This window comes from Bombina bombina, chromosome 1 (assembly GCF_027579735.1).
Source record: "Bombina bombina isolate aBomBom1 chromosome 1, aBomBom1.pri, whole genome shotgun sequence".
Classification (NCBI taxonomy): domain Eukaryota; kingdom Metazoa; phylum Chordata; class Amphibia; order Anura; family Bombinatoridae; genus Bombina; species Bombina bombina.
This window is the reverse complement of record NC_069499.1, coordinates 1,069,362,088-1,069,383,049: the sequence shown is the minus strand read 5'-3', so window position 1 is coordinate 1,069,383,049 and position 20,962 is coordinate 1,069,362,088. Positions and strand designations below refer to the sequence as shown.

General features: G+C 41.0%; 1 protein-coding gene across 1 annotated transcript in view; it reads right to left on the bottom strand.

The window, feature by feature from the left end:
- SLC9A8 (solute carrier family 9 member A8) overlaps positions 1–20,962 on the bottom strand; it is a gene marked incomplete in the record, with an annotated part of 719,342 nt that overhangs the window by 193,902 nt on the left and 504,478 nt on the right. Inside the window, 1 exon segment of the mRNA XM_053691852.1 lies at positions 5,941–6,079. Coding sequence (XP_053547827.1) covers positions 5,941–6,079 — 139 coding nt within the window.

Below are 20,962 nucleotides of genomic sequence, written 5' to 3'. Positions count from 1 at the left end.
TAAATTAGTGTAAGTTTCTCATGCATATTTGTGATTTGTAAAAGAAGCAGTAACCCTATTAAAAACTAGATATACTGTGTGAATGATTTCGCAAAACAGAATATGAAAAAAAAACACTTTAAAGAATTGCCTTAAAGGGAAATTGAAGCACTGAGAAAAAAATGTCACATAAAGACGAAAGTGCACTTTTTAAACATGGTAAACAAAAGTGATGTTAACGCAGAGTAATAAAGTAGCTTAAATACACAAACCTTTTATTAACGGGGTAGGAAAGTCAAAATTAAACTTGCATGATTCAGATATAACATGTCATTTTAAGACACTTTTAAATTCACTTCTATTTTCAAATGTGCTTCATTTTCTTGGTATCCCTTGTTGAAAAAGAATAAGCACATATCTTAAACGATTGAGAGCTAGCTACTGATTGGTGCCTGCACACATTTGTCTCTTGTGATTGGCTAACTAGATGTGTTGAGCTAGCTGCCAGTAGTGCAATGTTGTCCGTTTAGCGAAGGATAACAAGATAATAAAGCAAATTTGATTATAGAAATTGGAAAGTTGTTTTAAAACTGTATGCTCTATCCACATCATGAAAGAAAATGTTGGGGTTTCCTGTACCTTTAATACATGCTAGTAAAAAGCCATGATGTAACTCATTCCGGGGAGCAAACAACAAAATAATCTAACAGACATTAATGAAAAATTAAATGTTACAACATTTTTTGGGATTTAAAAGGATTAAAGTGATAAGAAACCAAAAAAATGTCAATCATGATTCACATAGATCATACAATTTTAAACAACTTTCCAATTTACTTCTATTATTTAAGTTGCTTCAATCTCGTGGTGTCCTTTGTCGAAGAAGCAGCCATGCACTACTGGGAGTTGGCCTAAAGCCAATGACAAGATGCATATATACTGTCAAATAAAGGATACAAAAAGAACAAAACAAAGTATATAATAGAAATAAACTGGTAAGCTCTATCTGCATCATAAAAGAAAAAGAAATTGGGTTTCATGTCCCTTTAAGCTATAAAGTAACAGAAAGTTCATGCACATCTGATCTATGAATGAAGCACACAGGCTAATAAGCACATCTCTCACCACTCTACTGAGAGACAGTGACAAGCTTAACAAATAAAACCAGTTTGAATGATGTTTTTTTCTCAGTACAAGTGCATTCAGTTTACAAACAACAACTAACAAAAACATTTATAAAATAACATATTTTAGTCGAGAGAAAAAGGCCCCTTTACTAAAACTCCAGCATTTATTCTCTCTCTTCTAAATACTAAATGGTATAATGTCTTCTCATTAATAATGTTTTCTTCACGTTTTCCAAAGGCTTTATCCAAAATTGTTTTTACAAACATTTTTTTTTTACCTCTTAACTTATTGTTTATATAATATTCTCAAGTTTTGTTTTCCCTATGTTATTGCCACCAGATGTCGCCAGAGTGTCTGATACTAAAATTATTAAAAACAACCGTGTTTTAGGAATAAGTGACCAGTGACAGCAAACAAGAAGCACTTCTACAAGCTGAAGATGACTTGTTACGCTAGTTTATTACAGCTTATAGATAAGTTATATCTCCATAAAGTTTGCTATGATTTCATGACGCTCCTAACAGACTGCTTTTTGTTTAACAGCAAACACAAAATGAGTTCGCCCGTTACTATAATGTATACAAAATTACATTTAGTGTTTTTTTAAGCTTGTTTTCCTATCAGACTTAAAGGGACATGCTAAACAAAATATTCTGTTTCATCCAAAAGAGAATATTTAAAATTGTAGAACAGTTCTTTGATTTTTGACAAACTGATTGTCCTGTGCTGAATAAACCAACTTTTTAAGTGGGAGTTGTCTCTATCAGCCAGTGAGCTGTAGCACCCCAGGACTCAGCTATACATAATCATGCACTAAATGTTAATTTATCTTTGAATTTATACACCTTTTACTTCACCTTTTTTTATACAAAATATTTTCAATTGCTGCCCTATAATGTGCATAATAGAGACATTGGCCCCTATTTATCATAGGTCTTGCGGACCTGATCCGACAGTGCGGATCAGGTCCGCAAGACCTCACTAAATGCGGAGAGCAACACGCTCTCCGCATTTATCATTGCACCAGCAGCTCACAAGAGCTGCTGGTACAACGCCGCCCCCTGCTGACTCGCGGCCAATCTGCCGCCAGCAGGGAGGTGTCAATCAACCCGATCGTATTCGATTGGGTTGATTTCCGGCGATTCCTGTCCGCCTCATCAGAGCAGGCGGACAGGGTTATGGAGCAGCAGTCTTTAGACCGCTGCTTCATAATTTGTGTTTCTGGCGAGTCTGAAGACTCACCAGAAACACGGCCCTTCAAGCTCCGTATGGAGCTTGATAAATATGGGCCATTGAGTATTATGTAAATAAAAACAGAGAAGCGCTCAACCTGGGAACAAACCACACCATAATAGCATGTTCTATGGCTAGTTACCACCCAAAAAGCAGCCTATTTTTGCTCAACATGTGCCTTTCACAGAGAAGAACTTTCCTGTAGTTTATCAGTCTGATTCTGACTTCACAGTACAGTCCAGTACCGATAAAAACCAGGCAATCCTTCTCTGAACCAGAGAAACAGCAAAACTCCAGACGTACATTTCGGCCTATTGTGGGCCTCGTCAGTGAGGTGTAGCCACATCCCTCTAGGCACACTGAGCAACGGGTCCACGTCTGGATTTCCGCATCACCCATAGGGAGACCTCCCTCAGGGACATAATTTGCATAAATAAAAACAGAGAAGCGCTCAACCTGGGAACGAGCGCCCATTATGTCCCTCTAATGGGATGTTAAACAGTAAATACATGCTAGTATTCAATGTGATGTATTCAAAGCAAAGATTAGCACTAGAAAAAAACAGAATTTATGCTTACCTGATAAATTACTTTCTCTTGCTGTGTATCCAGTCCACGGATTCATCCTTTACTTGTGGGATATTCTCATTCCCTACAGGAAGTAGCAAAGAGAGCACACAGCAAAGCTGTCCATATAACTCCCCCTCTAGCTCCACCCCCCAGTCATTCGACCAAAGGTTAGGAAAAAAAAGGAGAAACCATAGGGTGCAGTGGTGACTGTAGTTAAAACAAAAATTTTTTTTACCTGACTTAAATGCCAGGGCGGGCCGTGGACTGGATACACCGCAAGAGAAAGTAATTTATCAAGTAAGCATAAATTCTGTTTTCTCTTGCAAGGTGTATCCAGTCCACGGATTCATCCTTTACTTGTGGGATACCAATACCAAAGCTTTAGGACACGGATAAAGAGGGAACAAGACAGGTACCTTAAATGGAAGGCACCACTGCTTGCAAAACCTTTCTCCCAAAAATAGCCTCTGAAGAAGCAAAAGTATCGAATTTGTAAAATTTGGCAAAAGTATGCAGTGAAGACCAAGTCGCTGCCTTACAAATCTGTTCAACAGAAGCCTCATTTTTGAAAGCCCATGTGGAAGCCACTGCTCTGGTAGAATGAGCAGTAATTCTTTCAGGAGGCTGCTGGCCAGCAGTCTCATAGGCCAAACGGATGATGCTTTTCAGCCAAAAGGAAAGAGAGGTAGCATTCGCTTTCTGACCTCTCCTCTTACCAGAATAGATAACAAACAGGGAAGAGGTTTGTCTGAAATCCTTAGTTGCTTGTAAATAGAACTTTAAAGCACGAACTACATCAAGATTGTGTAATAGACGTTCCTTCTTCGAAGATGGATTAGGACACAGAGAAGGAACAACTATTTCCTGGTTAATATTCTTGTTAAAAACAACTTTAGGAAGAAAACTAGGCTTGGTACGCAAAACTACCTTATCTGCGTGGAACACCAGGTAAGGTGAATCACACTGTAAGGCAGATAATTCTGAAACTCTTCGAGCAGAAGAGATAGCTATCAAAAACAAAACTTTACAAGATAACAACTTAATGTCTATGGAATGTAAAGGTTCAAACGGAACCCCTTGAAGAACTGAAAGAACTAGATTCAAACTCCATGGCGGAGCCACAGGTTTATAGACAGGCTTGATTCTGACTAAAGCCTGAGCAAACGCTTGAACGTCTGGTACCTCTGCCAGACGCTTGTGTAACAGGATAGACAAAGCAGATATTTGTCCTTTTAAGGAACTAGCTGACAATCCTTTCTCCAGTCCTTCTTGCAGAAAGGACAATATCCTGGGAATCCTAATCTTACTCCATGAGTAACCCTTGGATTCACACCAACAAAGATATTTCCGCCATATCTTAAGGTAGATTTTCCTGGTGACAGGCTTTCTAGCCTGAATCAGAGTATCTATAACTGACTCAGAGAACCCACGCTTTGATAGAATTAAGCGTTCAATCTCCAAGCAGTCAGACGTAGAGAAACTACATTTCTAAAACCACATTCACTTTACACTCCCGAGAGAGACCCTAGTGCTTAGAGCCAGCAAAGAGAATGACTGGGGGGTGGAGCTAGAGGGGGAGCTATATGGACAGCTTTGCTGTGTGCTCTCTTTGCTACTTCCTGTAGGGAATGAGAATATCCCACAAGTAAAGGATGAATCCGTGGACTGGATACACCTTGCAAGAGAAATATGTACATGCATGTTTTACAATTATGTTAGTTGTTTAAATGTTGAAGATATAAATGTAAAGGTTTAGTTTCTATAAAGTACTTTGGTTTCTATAAAGTAATGGGAGCCACCATGTTTGAATTCGTTTTCTATTTATCTGTACTTTTGCAAACAAGGCTGTGTGGAAACCCTTTTAGATATTCCTATGTTACACACAGTCTTATTTGGACAGTCTCTTTTATTGCCTGTTTTATATTTGTTGCCTCAGCAGGTAAAACAGATAAGGGCAACTTAAAGTGATTGTAAAGTTTAATGAATAAGTGCCAGGTATCTAAATCTATAATCTTAAAAACAGGGGCACTTTCATTCATTAAACTTTACAAAGACGCTTATTTTTTAAAATACTTACCTTTGCGTTATGGTAAACACAAAGTCGATCCTCTGCTCGCAGCTCCTGCTTTCATTAGCATATCGATGATGATCCTGCTTCCTCCAATCGTTTTGTGCCTCACGAGATGGATACCAAAAGGGGCACACAATGATTGGAGGAAGCCGGATTCGTCATCGATCTGCTAAAGAAAGCAGAAGCTGCGGGCTGAGGATCGTTGTTATGTTTACCATAAAACTAAAGTAAGTATTTTAAAAAAAAATAAGCATCTTTGTAAAGTTTAATGAATGAAAGTGCCCCTGTTTCTAAGATTATTTTTATATACCGGGCACTTAATCAATAAACTTTACAATCACTTTAAGTACAAGCATGTTGGTGCCCCTTACATTATAGAAACTCAGTGGAATTTAGAAAACCAACAATATTTAGCATTACAGGGAAAGGTGGACAAAATAAATAAAGTTTATTGCAGTTTTTTTTTTTTTTTTTTTTATAAATACACGTAAACATTTTATATTACAATCTCATATTGTTGAATATCGCTTTAAATGAAATGTTGCTGTTTAGCGCACATATAAAACAGAGTTTGTATATTACATTTTATATTTATATTTCTAGCTCAATATTATTTAAGAATAGTTACATTTGTGAGATGTGGCTGATTCCAAATGATATATTAAATATTAACTCTTTTTACCAAAAATAATTATCAGACTATCTCATGGCACTTATTAGAAAGGAGGCTTCATCATAAAACAAAGGGGAATACCATCTCTGTTATTCATTATAAAGGCACTCCAGTTCTAAAAGTAATTTAAGAAGAGTTAGATTAAAAACCAAGACAAATGATGTGCACTTTTCAATCAGCAGCCCAACAATAAAATCATTTCTCTAGAGGAAAGAGGGGAAGATAGTGAATGAGGGCATTGTTACTGCAAGAGAACATTACTGTGTGAGCACTTCAAAAAAGGATATTAATGCAGAAATCAGTCCGGTCAGCGTTCCGAGAGCTGCTGAACCAAAAAACATCTTCAGGAAATATGCCAGTGCTTGGAGGAATGTTTGCCAACCACTCACGCCAGACATATTCTCTCTGGTCAAGCCTTCCGCTGTGCTGTAGATTTAATAAGAAATTATTATGTGCAGTGAGGCTAAAAATAAAATTAATTGTAAATTAACTCCACCCAGTTATTGTTATTAGAAAAGTATTATCCACATAGATCACAAATTGTTACCATTTTAAGTATTTAGTTGAAATTAATTAATTTCTCTGTATGCCTGTGCACATATGTGTGTGTGTGTGTGTGTATATATATATATATATATATACACATTTATATATATATATAAAAACACACCCACACCCAATAACACACACACAAAAAAAAAATAACATAACTTGGCAGATTCTACACTTCTGCACACCAAAGCACTTTAAACATTGCTCATCTAAAAATTTGATAGGTAAAGAATATGCTTACCAACCCAGAATGTAAAAACATAAATTATGCTTCCCTGATAATTTCATTTCCATCTGTATGGGAAGAGTCCACAGCTGCATTCCTTACTTGTGGGAAATACTGAACCTGGCCACCAGGAGGAGGCAAAGACACCCCAGCCAAAAGCTTAAATACCTCCCCCACTTCCTCATAACCCCAGTCATTCTGCCGAGGAAACAAGGCACAGTAGGTGCCAGAAGAAAACATTTTAAATTTAGAGCTGCTCATCGGAGAACACGGGCGGGAGCTGTGGACTCTTCCTATACAGATGGAAATGAAATTATCAGGTAAGCATAATTTATGTTTTCCATCTTAATATGGGAAGAGTCCACAGCTGCATTCCTTACTTGTGGGAAACATATACCCAGGCTCCAGAGTACACGGAATGCTAAAGGGAGGGATAAAAGAGAGACGGACCCTAATCTGAGGGCACCACAGCCTGCAAAACCTTTCTCCCGAAGGCTGTTTCAGGAGAAGCAAAAACATCAAACTTGTAAAATTTTGGAAAAAGTATGTAAGGAGAACCAGATAGCCGCCTTACAAATCTGATCCATAGAGGCCTCATTTTTGAAGGCCCAAGAGGAAACCACTGCTGCCGTAGAATGAGCCGTAATCCTCAGAGGAGTCTTATGTCCCGCCGTTTCTATCCAAAACGGATGACACTCCTCAGACAAAAAGATAAGGAAGTCTCCCCAACACCAGAATCCGAGACACTTCCCTCATAGCTAGGGAGTTTCTCGTTCCCCCTGATGGTTGATGTAAGCCACCAAGGATATACTGTTTGATTGGAATCTGATTAACTGGGATGAACCCAGCAGAGGCCAAGCCTTCAAGAGCATTGTATATTGCCCGGAGATCCAAAAAGAGATCAGGAGCTTTACCTCCTGACACCAGATGCCCTGTGCCTTCCTGACACCTTAAACGGCTCCCCATCCTGACAGACTTGCAACCGTAGTCACAATCACTCAGGATCGTCTTGTGACGGACGTCCCTCAGGACAAGTGATCCGGACAAAACCACCAAAGGAGCGATTCTCCCGATTGGTTGTCCAGAGAAATCTGTTGAGACAGATCAGAATGCACAGTTGCACAGTCTGAGGTGAAACCTGGAGAAGGGAATAATGTCCAAGCTGGATACCATGAGACCAATCACCTGCATACACCAAGCCACAGATGGCCATAAGGAGATCTGGAGGGCAAGACATGTTGAAGCTAGCTTGCAACGTCTCTGGTCTGTTAGACATATTCTCATGTCTATGGAAACTATTATAGTACACAAGAATTCTACCCTGGTACTTGATACAAGAGAACTCTCTCTAGATTATCTGTCATCCATGGGATTGAAGAAGACAGAGGAGATATTCCGAATGGTCCACTCTTCTAAAAAATTCTTTAACAAGACCAAACGGAAGAGCAATAAACTGGAAGTGCAGGTTCAGGAATCTATCGTGGTCATGAGCTACTCCTCTCAAACGAGGGGAAGAATGGACCTTATTGTCTCAATCTTAAACAAGGGGACATATAAAAACCTGCTTAAACACTTTAGGTCCAGAATCGGATGGAAAGTTCCCTCCTTCTTAGGGACCACGAAAAGGTTTGAATAGTATCCCAAACCTCTCACTGCGATAGGCACCGGGACAATAACTCCTATCCCATACAAACCTTTCTGGTCAGGAAGGCAGGAGGAATCTGCCCTTGGGTGGCTGAGACTTAAAACCTATCTTGTAACCCTGAGCTATGACCTCCAGGACCCATGGATGCTGCACGTCCCTGAACCAAGCGACTGCAAAGAGCGACATACTGCCCCCTACACAATCCAGAAGAGGACCGGGGACCGACCATTCATGCCGACATAGACACAGCGGGCTTCTTGCTCTGCTTGGATTTATTCCAGGACTGAGCCGGCTTCCAAGAGCTCTTGGTTTGCTCTGGCTTAGCGGAGGACTGCTGACATGGGCTTTATCAGAACAAAAACAACGAAAATCATACCTTAGATTAGTTCATATTCTCTTGCGGAAGGAGGGCACCCTTTCCCCCTGTGACCGTGGAGATAATTAATCATATTGGCAGATCATGACTTCAGCCAGAGCCTGATGGGACTCCACAGAAAAAGCTAAAGCCATAGCATTCAAGCGAATAAACTGCCTAATAGCAGCACATATAAAAGAATTAACAACCCTCAAGGCCATAAATCTTTTCTGAGTAACGTAGAGGGGATCCTCCACCCCGATCAAATCCTATAAGGAGTCAAACCAGAAGGTAGTTTCTCCAGTAACCGTGGCAGCCACCACCAGTTGAAACAAATATCCCGTATGTTGAAACATCTTTCTTAACAGAGTTTCCATCTTTTATCCATGGGCTCTTCAAATGAAGTACTATCCTCAAGAGGGATAGTAGTACGTTTTGCAAGGGTGAAGACAATGCCATCCCATTTAGGGACGGAAACTCACAACTCCATTGAGAGTCCAGAACCGGGGACAATTTTTTAAAGGGAGAAGAGGGGGAAAAGGAATCCAATCCTGTTCCATTCAATCTTAATAATGTTCGCCATCTAACATGAGCAGGGAAGTATAAGGCACCACCCTGTCCTCAAACTCTATCCAATTTAGGAATTAAAGGTTCATCAGGCAATTTGGCCTCTGGAACCTCTGAATTCGCCAAAAACTTCCTTTAGAAGAAAGCACACATTCCTAAACTAAAGTTTGATTCCTCCGCAGCCGGAGGTTTAGAGGCAGTAGACTCCGACCCAGAATGTTCATACTCTGAAGTCTCAGAAAGAACTTCATCCTCGGATAACCCTCAGTTCAATCCAATAAATTATATGATGTACTCTGGGAAGGAGAGCAATAAAGTAAAGCATTAAAGGCCACAGACACCGCCGTCTGAACTGCGCAGTAATGTTTGGTGAAAAAGGCCCCCTCCAGATGGAGGATAACAATGCTACGGGAAAATTGAATGTGTAGAGATATAAGAATGTAGGGTACTCACCTCATTGGACGACAACTCCTCAGAGGTGGACGGCTCTGTGGTATCAAACATGTTCGATATTATCATATTATCAAGGCATATGGAACATAATTAAGAGGGCAGAACTAAGGCCTTCTCACCATATAAACAGGAATTACTCATTAGGAATAGAGGGAGTGCCCTCTAAAGTAACAGAATCCTCCATCGCTAGTGCAATAACCGGAGAACTAGAGAAATAAAACATCTTATTTTATTCAAAAAAATGGCACCCTTATACCCCAATGGCTGGGGCACTCACCACCTACTATGACCCAGACAGTACAGAGATTTATGACTCCTCTCTGATAGACACCCAGTCAGGAAAAAGGGAAAGAATCACATGGTGCACAATGCAGGACCATCCCTGCTATGAGAAAACGCGCCAAGCTTGTAAGCTGCACTGCTCTCAAAGTGAAAGTAAAACCTGTATATTCCAGAACAGCCTATGAGCCCATAACATCTCACACATAAAAGCAGCATAAAATCAAATAAACATAAGATTATTCCCCCCCTGTTCAATAATTCCCCTAAGGAGATATTAACCCTTGATTCTATACAGATAAAAGGAGTCACACTGTGACCCTGTCTTCTTGCGTTATCATACATGTATAAAATATGAAACGATCTTACCAGAATCTACGCCGTGGAACAGGAACACGGCCCTTTAAGTGTGACAGATAGTAGCATCGCTACTGACATGGACTTGAGTGAAGAAAGCAGGCAGTGAAACTCGTCAACGCTGATTGCCTATGGAGCTGTTAATATGAGTCAGGATGGTTTCTCAGAAAGGCTCTCCCTGCATCTCTGGACTCTAACTTTCATCCATGCTCTCACTGAGAGGATGGCAGGAGTACTTAAAACCCTAGTCCCATCTCGAAGAGTACTACCCTCCATAAGAGACTACTCCGAAATCTTCTAACACTTCTCTGCCAACCTCCTGTGACGAAAGGCAAAGAATGACTGGGGTTATGAGGAAGTGGGGGAGTTATTTAAGCATTTGGCTGGGGTGTCTTTGCCTCCTCTTGGTGACCAGGTTCATTATGTCCCACAAGTACGGAATGCAGCTGTAGACTCTTCCCATATTAAGATGGAAAAAGAAATCCCTGTGTGGTCCCTTAGATTAAAAAGGTTTAATACGTCAGTAATGTAAAATGTTGTGATCTTGACAATCTCCCTTTAGGATGCCCTACTAGGTACTTGCACATGACAATAGCTGGGATGGTGATCTGGGTATACTGTATGTCAGTAGTTACAAATCCTAATACAGAAGTCCCCAAAGGGAGGCAGAATTAAAGGTTGAGCAAGTATTTAAAACAGAATATAATCACACTTTTAGGTGTAAATTACACAGGAAGTCAGTCCCTATTAATTAAATTTGACTGTAAATAATTATTATAATGTATAAAAATATTTCATGAGAAGTGTGCTTTTTTGATAATTTACTGGTCTCTATTTCTGTTCAGTGGGGCCCAGGGCCACACACAAAGTCTTTAAAGGACCAAATACAATAGAATTGCATAATCAACCAATGCATAACAAAAAGACAATGTAATAACACTTAGGGCCCAATGGAAAAAAAAACTCACCAGCATGGAGAGAAATCTAACAAACTATTTTTTTGGGCATTGTACTGTAATGTAGCTGACACTCCTCCACATGATGAACCCTGCAAAGCTAGATAAACAGTTCTTAAGCTAAAATGTATCTTCTTAGATACAATTACCAGAAGAGAGAGCTTTAGATCATTGGGCCCTTAGTCTGAAATTCAAAAGAACAGTAAAAAAAATGGCTGACAAATTTCAAAGTGACTTCCATTTTCCCTGCTCATTTGCATCATGTGACAGCTATTTTGCAAATTACAAAACACATAGGTATATAAGGTGACCTCTTGCACATGCTCAGTAGGAACTGGTGTCTCAGAAAGTGGGCATATAATAAATTGTAAACATTTTGATAGTAAATTTAACATTTTCTTTCTTTTAAATTGTATGCACTATCTGAATCATGAAAGTTTAATTTTGACTTTAGTGTCCCTTTAAAGCCCAGATATGGCCTAGACGGAAGAGTCTGTGCAACCCTCATCTGACCTATGTTACAGAACAATCAACAAAAATCAAAACCAACAAGTGAGGGTTTTGTTTTTACTATACTGAGTGAAAAACAAGAATGCCCTGTATTTCAGGTATTTAATAAAAAAAAATCCTATTTTTAGTCTTCCTTACAATAAAAAGTCAAATCATAATCAAAACAATAACAAAGCTGTACTAAAATATCGTGTGTGGGTACAAAAAAGAAAAAACACAAGAAAAAGTACACAGGAGCACTTCATACTGTAGTCCACCATACATATCTAACTTCAAGGCTTCTGCTGCAAAAGAAGCAGTGACTGGCATTTTATAATGCACTCTGAGGACACCTACAGTGTTTGGGTTCGAACCTCAGCCTCCTATGCTGACTTCTACCAATGCTCACTAATTACACCTGTAAGGGTGCTCTGGCTAAATGTTGTCACCCTAGAAAATGAATACAAAAATGTGAAAAAGACTACTCTCACAGACTGGACTCGGTGCACAGTCCATGTCAATAGCTGCAACTAAATGTTTTTTTTTAATCTTCCAGAATTGTCAGCTTCTCTCTATAAAAGATCAAGTGCCAAATGAAAATGCTTCAAGTTAGAACATTTTATTATTACACTGTGCATTGCTGTTTTTGAGCTGACTTTACCTATGTGTTTAACCTAGTGCAATCATAAAATAGTCTAACACATTAGAACATTTTCTATTTGACAAGTATTTGTGCCTTTAGCTATCTGCCTGACCTGTGTTACCAGAAATGATATTTCCCATCAGAAGATGTGCTATATAAGGTAACACACTATTGAGTGCATAGCTGAAAACAAACACCAGGCTCATGTGTCCGATTTCACTTACAGCTAGACTGAGCTAACAAGTTACAATTTAACCATTAGTAGGTAACACGTGGATTTCTATACAATGCAATAATATACTGTACATAATTGACTAAATAAAAAGTGATATCACCACCACATAATTTAAATACATACACCTAATAAAATGCATCAGTTATGGAATATTTTATACTGAAACCCTATATATAGAGAGGTCCTAATGCTGTTTCAGGAAATCATTAGCTTTCATCAGTATTTGTGCCGATGCTTTGCTTTAGAATTCTGAAATAACTGACATTTTCACTGCTTGCTTGCCTCAAAATAAATGGTGCAATGAACAACACCATACAAAAATAAATAAAATAAATAATAAAGTGTTACTAGAGTGGCAAATAAGGACAAGGCGATAATATGAATGTAAACTGCAAAAATGGACAATGAAGAAAGGAAATGGCAAATAATGCAAAACCAGGAAAAGGCAACATATCATGAAGTAAAGTAAGAAATTGTGAAAATGTTATAAAACATGAGTTGTGTCTTAAAGGAAAAGAGAGGACCCAACTTACAAGCTCATTGTGACCAGTAATAATTATTTTTAAAGTGTTTTAGAATATTTTTAAAAATAAAAAATGAAAAAACAGAATTTATGTTTACCTGATAAATTTCTTTCTCCAACGGTGTGTCCGGTCCACGGCTTCATCCTTACTTGTGGGATATTCTCTTCCCCTACAGGAAATGGCAGAGCACACAGCAAAAGCTGTCCATATAGCCCCCCTCTGGCTCCGCCCCCCAGTCATTCGACCGACGGTTAGGAGAAAAAGGAGAAACTATAGGGTGCCTTGGTGACTGTAGTGTATAAAGAAAGAAATTTTTCAAACCTGATTAAAAACCAGGGCGGGCCGTGGACCGGACACACCGTTGGAGAAAGAAATTTATCAGGTAAACATAAATTCTGTTTTCTCCAACATTGGTGTGTCCGGTCCACGGCTTCATCCTTACTTGTGGGAACCAATACCAAAGCTTTCACTCCCCCGGATGAAAAGTCTGACGACTCAAATAATCCGCCTCCCAGTTGTCCACTCCTGGGATGTGAATTGCAGATAGGTGGCAGGAGTGATCCTCCGCCCATTTGATGATCTTGGATACCTCTCTCATCGCCAAGGAACTCTTTGTTCCCCCCTGATGATTGATGTACGCTACAGTCGTCATGTTGTCCGACTGGAACCTTATGAATTTGGCCTTTGCTAGGTGAGGCAAAGCCAGGAGCGCATTGAATATCGCTCTCAGTTCTAAAATGTTTATCGGAAGAAGAGACTCTTCTCGAGACCATAGACCTTGAGCTTTCAGAGAGTCCCAGACCGCGCCCCAGCCTAAGAGACTGGCGTCGGTCGTGACAATGACACACTCTGGTCTGCGGAAACTCATTCCCTGAGACAGGTGATCGTGAGACAACCACCAGCGGAGAGAATCCCTGGTTACCTGGTCTACTTGAATCTGGGGAGACAAGTCTGCATAGTCCCCATTCCACTGATTGAGCATGCACAGTTGTAATGGTCTTAGATGAATTCGAGCAAAAGGAACTATGTCCATTGCTGCAACCATTAATCCTACTACTTCCATGCACTGAGCTATGGAAGGCTGAAGAATAGAGTGAAGAACTTGACAAGCGTTTAGAAGCTTTAACTTTCTGACCTCTGTCAGGAAGATCTTCATTTCTACAGAATCTATTATTGTTCCCAAAAAGGGAACTCTTGTTGACGGGGACAGGGAACTATTTTCTACGTTCACCTTCCACCCGTGAGATCTGAGAAAGGCTAGAACAATGTCTGTATGAGCCTTTGCTTTGGAAAGAGACGACGCCTGGATCAGAATGTCATCCAGATAAGGTGCCACAGCAATGCCCCTTGGTCTTAATACCGCTAGAAGGGCCCCTAGCACCTTTGTGAAAATTCTGGGAGCAGTGGCCAAACCGAAGGGAAGTGCCACGAACTGATAATGTTTGTCCAGGAAAGCGAACCGCAGGAACTGATGGTGATTTTTGTGGATCGGAATATGCAGGTACGCATCCTTTAAGTCCACGGTAGTCATATATTGACCCTCCTGGATTGTTGGTAAAATCGTTCGAATGGTTTCCATTTTGAATGATGGAACTTTGAGGAATTTGTTTAGAATTTTTAAATCCAGAATTGGCCTGAAAGTTCCCTCCTTTTTGGGAACTACAAACAGGTTTGAGTAAAACCCCTGACCTTGTTCCGATAAAGGAACTGGGTGTATCACTCCCATCTTCACTAGGTCTCCTACACAGTGTAAGTGAAGATAAGCGAGACATGTGGAGCCTTCCCCTCGGGGGAAGTTCCTTGAACTCTAGAAGATACCCCCGAGACACTATGTGTAGTTTTCAGGGATCCGGAACATCTCTTGCCCAAGCCTGAGCAAAGAGAGAGAGTCTGCCCCCTACTAGATCCGGTCCCGGATCGGGGGCTACCCCTTCATGCTGTCTTGGTAGCAGCAGCAGGCTTTTTGGCCTGTTTACCCTTGTTCCAGACTTGCAATGGTTTCCATGCTGGTTTAGGCTGGGAAGTGTTGCCTTCTTGTCTGGAGGCCGCAGAGTTAGGATTCGGTCCGTTCCTGAAATTGCGAAAGGAACGAAAATTAGATTTGTTCTTAGCCTTGAAAGGCCTATCCTGTGGGAGGGCATGTCCCTTTCCACCAGTAATGTCTGAAATAATCTCTTTCAATTCCGGCCCGAAAAGGTTCTTACCCTTGAAAGGAATATTGAGCAATTTATTCTTGGACGACACATCCGCCGACCAGGATTTTAGCCAAAGCGCTCTGCGCGCCACTATTGCAAAACCTGAATTTTTCGCCGCTAACTTAGCCAATTGGAAAGCGGCATCCAAAATAAAGGAATTAGCCAACTTTAGTGAGTGAATTCTGTCCATGACTTCATCATATGGAGTCTCTTTTTGGAGCGAATTTTCTAGTTCCTCGAACCAAAAATAAGCTGCCGTGGTGACAGGAATAATGCACGAGATTGGTTGGAGAAGGAAACCTTGCTGAACAAATATCTTTTTTAGCAATCCTTCCAATTTTTTATCCATAGGATCTTTAAAAGCCCAACTGTCCTCAATAGGAATAGTTGTGCGCTTAGCTAACGTTGACACTGCCCCCTCAACCTTAGGGACCGTTTGCCATGCGTCCCTTCTGGGGTCAACAATGGGGAACATTTTCTTGAATATAGGAGGTGGAACAAAAGGTATACCTGGCTTTTCCCACTCCTTAGTCACTATGTCCGCCACCTGCTTGGGTATCGGAAAAGCATCAGCGTGCACTGGGACCTCTAACAATTTGTCCATCTTGCACAATTTCTCTGGAATTACCAAAGAATCACAGTCATCAAGAGTAGTTAGGACCTCCTTAAGCAGGGCACGGAGATGTTCTAACTTAAATTTAAATGTTACGATATCAGTGTCTGTCTGCTGAGAAACTTTTCCTGAATCAGAAATTTCCCCCTCAGACAGACCCTCCCTCACAGCCAATTCAGATTGATGTGAGGGTATAACTGATAAATTGTCCTCAGCGCCAAACTTGCTCATCTTCTGTATTTAAAACTGAGCAATCACGCTTTCTAGGGTAGGATGGCAGTTTGGATAATAGATTTGCTATAGAATTATCCATTACTGCAGTTAATTGCTGCATAGTAACCAGCATTGGCGCGCTAGATGAACTAGGTATCGCCTGCGCGGGCAAAACTGGTGTTGACACAGAAGGAGCGGATGATGAACTATCCCCACTACCTTCATTAGAAGAATCATCTTGGGCAATCTTATTAAATGTGACAGTACTGTCCTTACTTTGTTTGGACGCTATGACACAATTTGCGCATACATTAATAGGGGGAACCACCTTGGCTTCCATACACACAGAACATAAGCCATCTGAAGGTATAGACATGTTAGACAGAATTTGGCAGGCTAATAATGCAATAAAAGCGTTTTTAAAGAAAAGCGTTACTGTCCCTTTAAATAATAAACAAGCACACTTTATTTCTGATATTTTGAAAAACTATGAAGGCAATGTCCGATTTTTACAAAATTTTTACCCCAGAGTCCTAATGCCTTGAAAGTATTGCACACCAAGTTTCAAGACTTTAACCCTTAAAATTAGCAAACCGGAGCTATTTGTTCAATTCAACAATTTTAGTACACTACAATCACTGCCACAGCCTTGCTGCAGCTTTTTACCTTCCCTGAGAGTTATTCAGCACTGAAATAAACCTTCCTGAGTCCGTTTTAGTAGCCACAGGACCCCTCACATGAAGCTGCATGCACTGCCATGGAAGTAAACTGCGCAATTGAGGCGCGAAAAAGGGGCCTCCTTCCTCTGCATACCAGAGTGAAGGGGCCTTTCTGACTGAAATAGTAGTCTAACTAAATGCCAGGCGAATAAAAACGTTCCCAAAAGTGCTTTTAATTACACAAAACACTCTAAATGCCATCTAAATATGAAATAAATCAATCGATTTAGCCCACAATAGTGTCAACCAGTATAGAGCCCATTTATAAGCCTTAATCTGTTATGAGTCTAAGAAAATGGCTTACTTACCCCTTAAGGGAAAACTGACAGTCTTCTAGCATTAACATGTCTTGTTAGAAATATGACTGATCATACCTGAAGCAGATAAGCCTGCAAACTGTTCCCCCCAACTGAAGTTCTCTGGTTTCAACAGCCCTGCGTGGGAACAGCAACAGATTTTAGTTACTACTGCTAAAATCATATTCCTCTTTAACAGAAATCTTCTTCATTTTCTGTTGTAGAGTAAATAGTACAAACCGGCACTATTTTAAAATAACAAACTCTTGATAGAAGAAATAAAAAACTACAACTAACACCACATACTCTTTACCATCCCCGTGGAGATGCTACTTGTTCAGAGCGGCAAAGAGAATGACTGGGGGGCGGAGCCAGAGGGGGGGCTATATGGACAGCTCTTGCTGTGTGCTCTCTTTGCCATTTCCTGTAGGGGAAGAGAATATCCCACAAGTAAGGATGAAGCCGTGGACCGGACACACCAATGTTGGAGAAAGCTTTACCAAGAAAACCATAGTTCCATAAATCCAGTATAAACTTTTTATCATTATAGTTGCCAAAGTCAATGCAGTGAAAATCAGGTAAAGCTTTGATAAAATGAAAAACAAACAAATAAAAAACTAAAATAATAATAAATGGGGATAACAAAAAGAACACACAGTGAAAATTCAATAAAAAAAAAAAAAGAAACCATTTGCTTTGTCTAATGCGGAGGTCCGTCAAATTGAGAGAGACCATAAATACATACTCATATAGGGATTCTATAAAATATCTAGGAATTTGTATATACTGTATATCCCATGACCCACAATTATTATTCTCCTTGAACTATAATAATATACTGAATAATATCCAACAAGAGTTTAACAAATGACAAAACAAAATATTGAGGCCTATTTATCATATGTCTGTCGGACCTGATCCGACAGTGTGGATCAGGTCTGACAGACATCGCTGAATGCGGAGAGCAATACGCTCTCCGTATTCAGCATTGCACCAGCAGCTCACAAGAGCTGCTGGTGCAACGCCGCCCCCTGCAGACTCGCGGCCAATCGGCCGCCAGCAGGGGGTGTCAATCAACCCGATCATACTCGATCGGGTTGAATTCCGGCGATTCCTGTCCGCCTCATCAGAGCAGGGTTATGGAGCAGCGGTCTTTAGAAACATGGGCCCTCAAGCTCCGTACAGAGCTTGATAGATTGTCTTGGCTGGGAAAAATAAATGCCATAAAAACATAATTTATGCTTACCTGATAAATTTATTTCTCTTGTAATGTATTCAGTCCACGGATCATCCATTACTTATGGGATATATTCCCTTCCCAACAGGAAGTTGCAAGAGGATCACCCAAAGCAGAGCTGCTATATAGCTCCTCCCCTCCACGTCATATCCAGTCATTCGACCAAAACAAGACAAGAAAGGAGAAACCATAGGGAGCAGTGGTGACTGGAGTTCTAATTAAAATTTAGATCTGCCTTAAAAAAGACAGGGCGGGCCGTGGACTGAATACACTACAAGAGAAATAAATTTATCAGGTAAGCATAAATTATGTTTTCTCTTGTTAAGTGTATTCAGTCCACGGATCATCCATTACTTATGGGATACCAATACCAAAGCTAAAGTACACTGATGATGGGAGGGACAAGGCAGGAACTTAAACGGAAGGAACCACTGCCTGTAGAACCTTTCTCCCAAAAACAGCCTCCGAAGAAGCAAAAGTGTCAAATTTGTAAAATTTTGAAAAAGTGTGAAGTGAAGACCAAGTCGCAGCCTTGCAAATCTGTTCAACAGAGGCCTCATTTTTAAAGGCCCAAGTCGAAGCCACAGCTCTAGTGGAATGATCTTTAATTCTTTCAGGGGGCTGCTGTCCAGCAGTCTCAAAGGCTAAACGTATTATGCTACGAAGCCAAAAGGAGAGAGAGGTTGCCGAAGCTTTTTGACCTCTCCTCTATCCAGAGTACACGACAAACAGGGAAGAAGTTTGACGAAAATCTTTAGTTGCCTGTAAATAGAACTTCAGGGCACGGACTACGTCCAGATTATGCAAAAGTCGTTCCTTCTTTGAAGAAGGGTTAGGACATAATGATGGAACAACAATCTCCTGATTGATATTCCTGTTAGAAACTACCTTAGGTAAAAACCCAGGTTTAGTACGCAGAACTACCTTGTCTGATTGGAAAATCAGGTAAGGAGAATCACAATGTAAGGCAGATAACTCAGAGACTCTTCGAGCCGAGGAAATAGCCATCAAAAACAGAACTTTCCAAGATAAAAGCTTAACATCAATGGAATGAAGGGGTTCAAACGGAACCCCTTGAAGAACTTTAAGAACCAAGTTTAAGCTCCACGGAGGAGCAACAGTCTTAAACACAGGCTTAATCCTAGCCAAAGCCTGACAAAAAGCCTGGACATCTGGAACTTCTGCCAGACGTTTGTGTAAGAGAACAGACAGAGCAGAAATCTGTCCCTTTAATGAACTAGCAGATAAGCCCTTTTCTAAACCCTCTTGTAGAAAAGACAATATCCTAGGAATCCTAACCTTACTCCATGAGTAACTCTTGGATTCGCACCAATATAAATATTTTCGCCATATTTCATGGTAAATTTTTCTGGTAACAGGTTTCCGAGTCTGTATTAAGGTATCAATAATCGACTCCGAGAAGCCACGCTTTGATAGGATCAAGCGTTCAATCTCCATGCAGTCAGCCTCAGAGAAATTAGATTTGGATGATGGAAAGGACCCTGAATGAGAAGGTCCTGTCTCAGAGGCAGAGACCATGGTGGACAGGACGACATGTCCACTAGGTCTGCATACCAGGTCCTGCGTGGCCACGCAGGTGCTATCAGAATCACTGATGCTCTCTCTTGTCTGATCTTGGCAATCAGTCGAGGTAGCAGCGGAAATGGTGGAAACATATAAGCCATGTTGAAAACCCAAGGGGCTGCTAGAGCATCTATCAGCGCAGCTCCCGGGTCCCTGGACCTGGATCCGTAACAAGGAAGCTTGGCGTTCTGGCGAGACGCCATGAGATCCAGTTCTGGTTTGCCCCAACGATGAATCAGTTGAGCAAAGACCTCCGGATGAAGTTCCCACTCCCCCGGATGTAAAGTCTGGCGACTTAGAAAGTCCGCCTCCCAGTTCTCCACGCCTGGGATGTAGATCGCTGACAGGTGGCAAGAGTGAGACTCTGCCCAGCGAATTATCTTTGAGACTTCTAACATCGCTAGGGAACTCCTGGTTCCCCCTTGATGGTTGATGTAAGCCACAGTCGTGATGTTGTCCAACTGGAATCTGATGAACCTCAGTGTTGCTAACTGAGGCCAAGCTAGAAGAGCATTGAATATTGCTCTCAACTCCAGAATCCCTGAGCCTTCAGGGAGTTCCAGACTGCGCCCCAACCTAGAAGGCTGGCATCTGTTGTAACAATCGTCCAATCTGGCCTGCGAAAGGTCATCCCCTTGGACAGATGGACCCGAGAAAGCCACCAGAGAAGAGAATCTCTGGTTTCCTGATCCAGATTTAGTAGAGGGGACAAATCTGAGTAATCCCCATTCCACTGATTTAGCATGCATAATTGCAGTGGTCTGAGATGCAGGCGCGCAAATGGTACTATGTCCATTGCCGCTACCATTAAGCCGATTACTTCCATGCACTGAGCTACTGACGGGCGTGGAATGGAATGAAGGACACGGCAAGCATTCAGAAGCTTTGATAACCTGGACTCCGTCAGGTAAATCTTCATCTCTATAGAATCTATAAGAGTCCCTAGGAAGGGAACTCTTGTGAGTGGTAAAAGAGAACTCTTTTCCACGTTCACCTTCCACCCATGCGACCTCAGAAATGCCAGAACTATCTCTGTATGAGACTTGGCAATTTGAAAACTTGACGCTTGTATCAGAATGGTACGGAGCCACCGCTATGCCTCGCGGTCTTAGCACCGCCAGAAGAGAGCCCAGAACCTTTGTAAAAATTCTCGGGGCCGTAGCTAACCCGA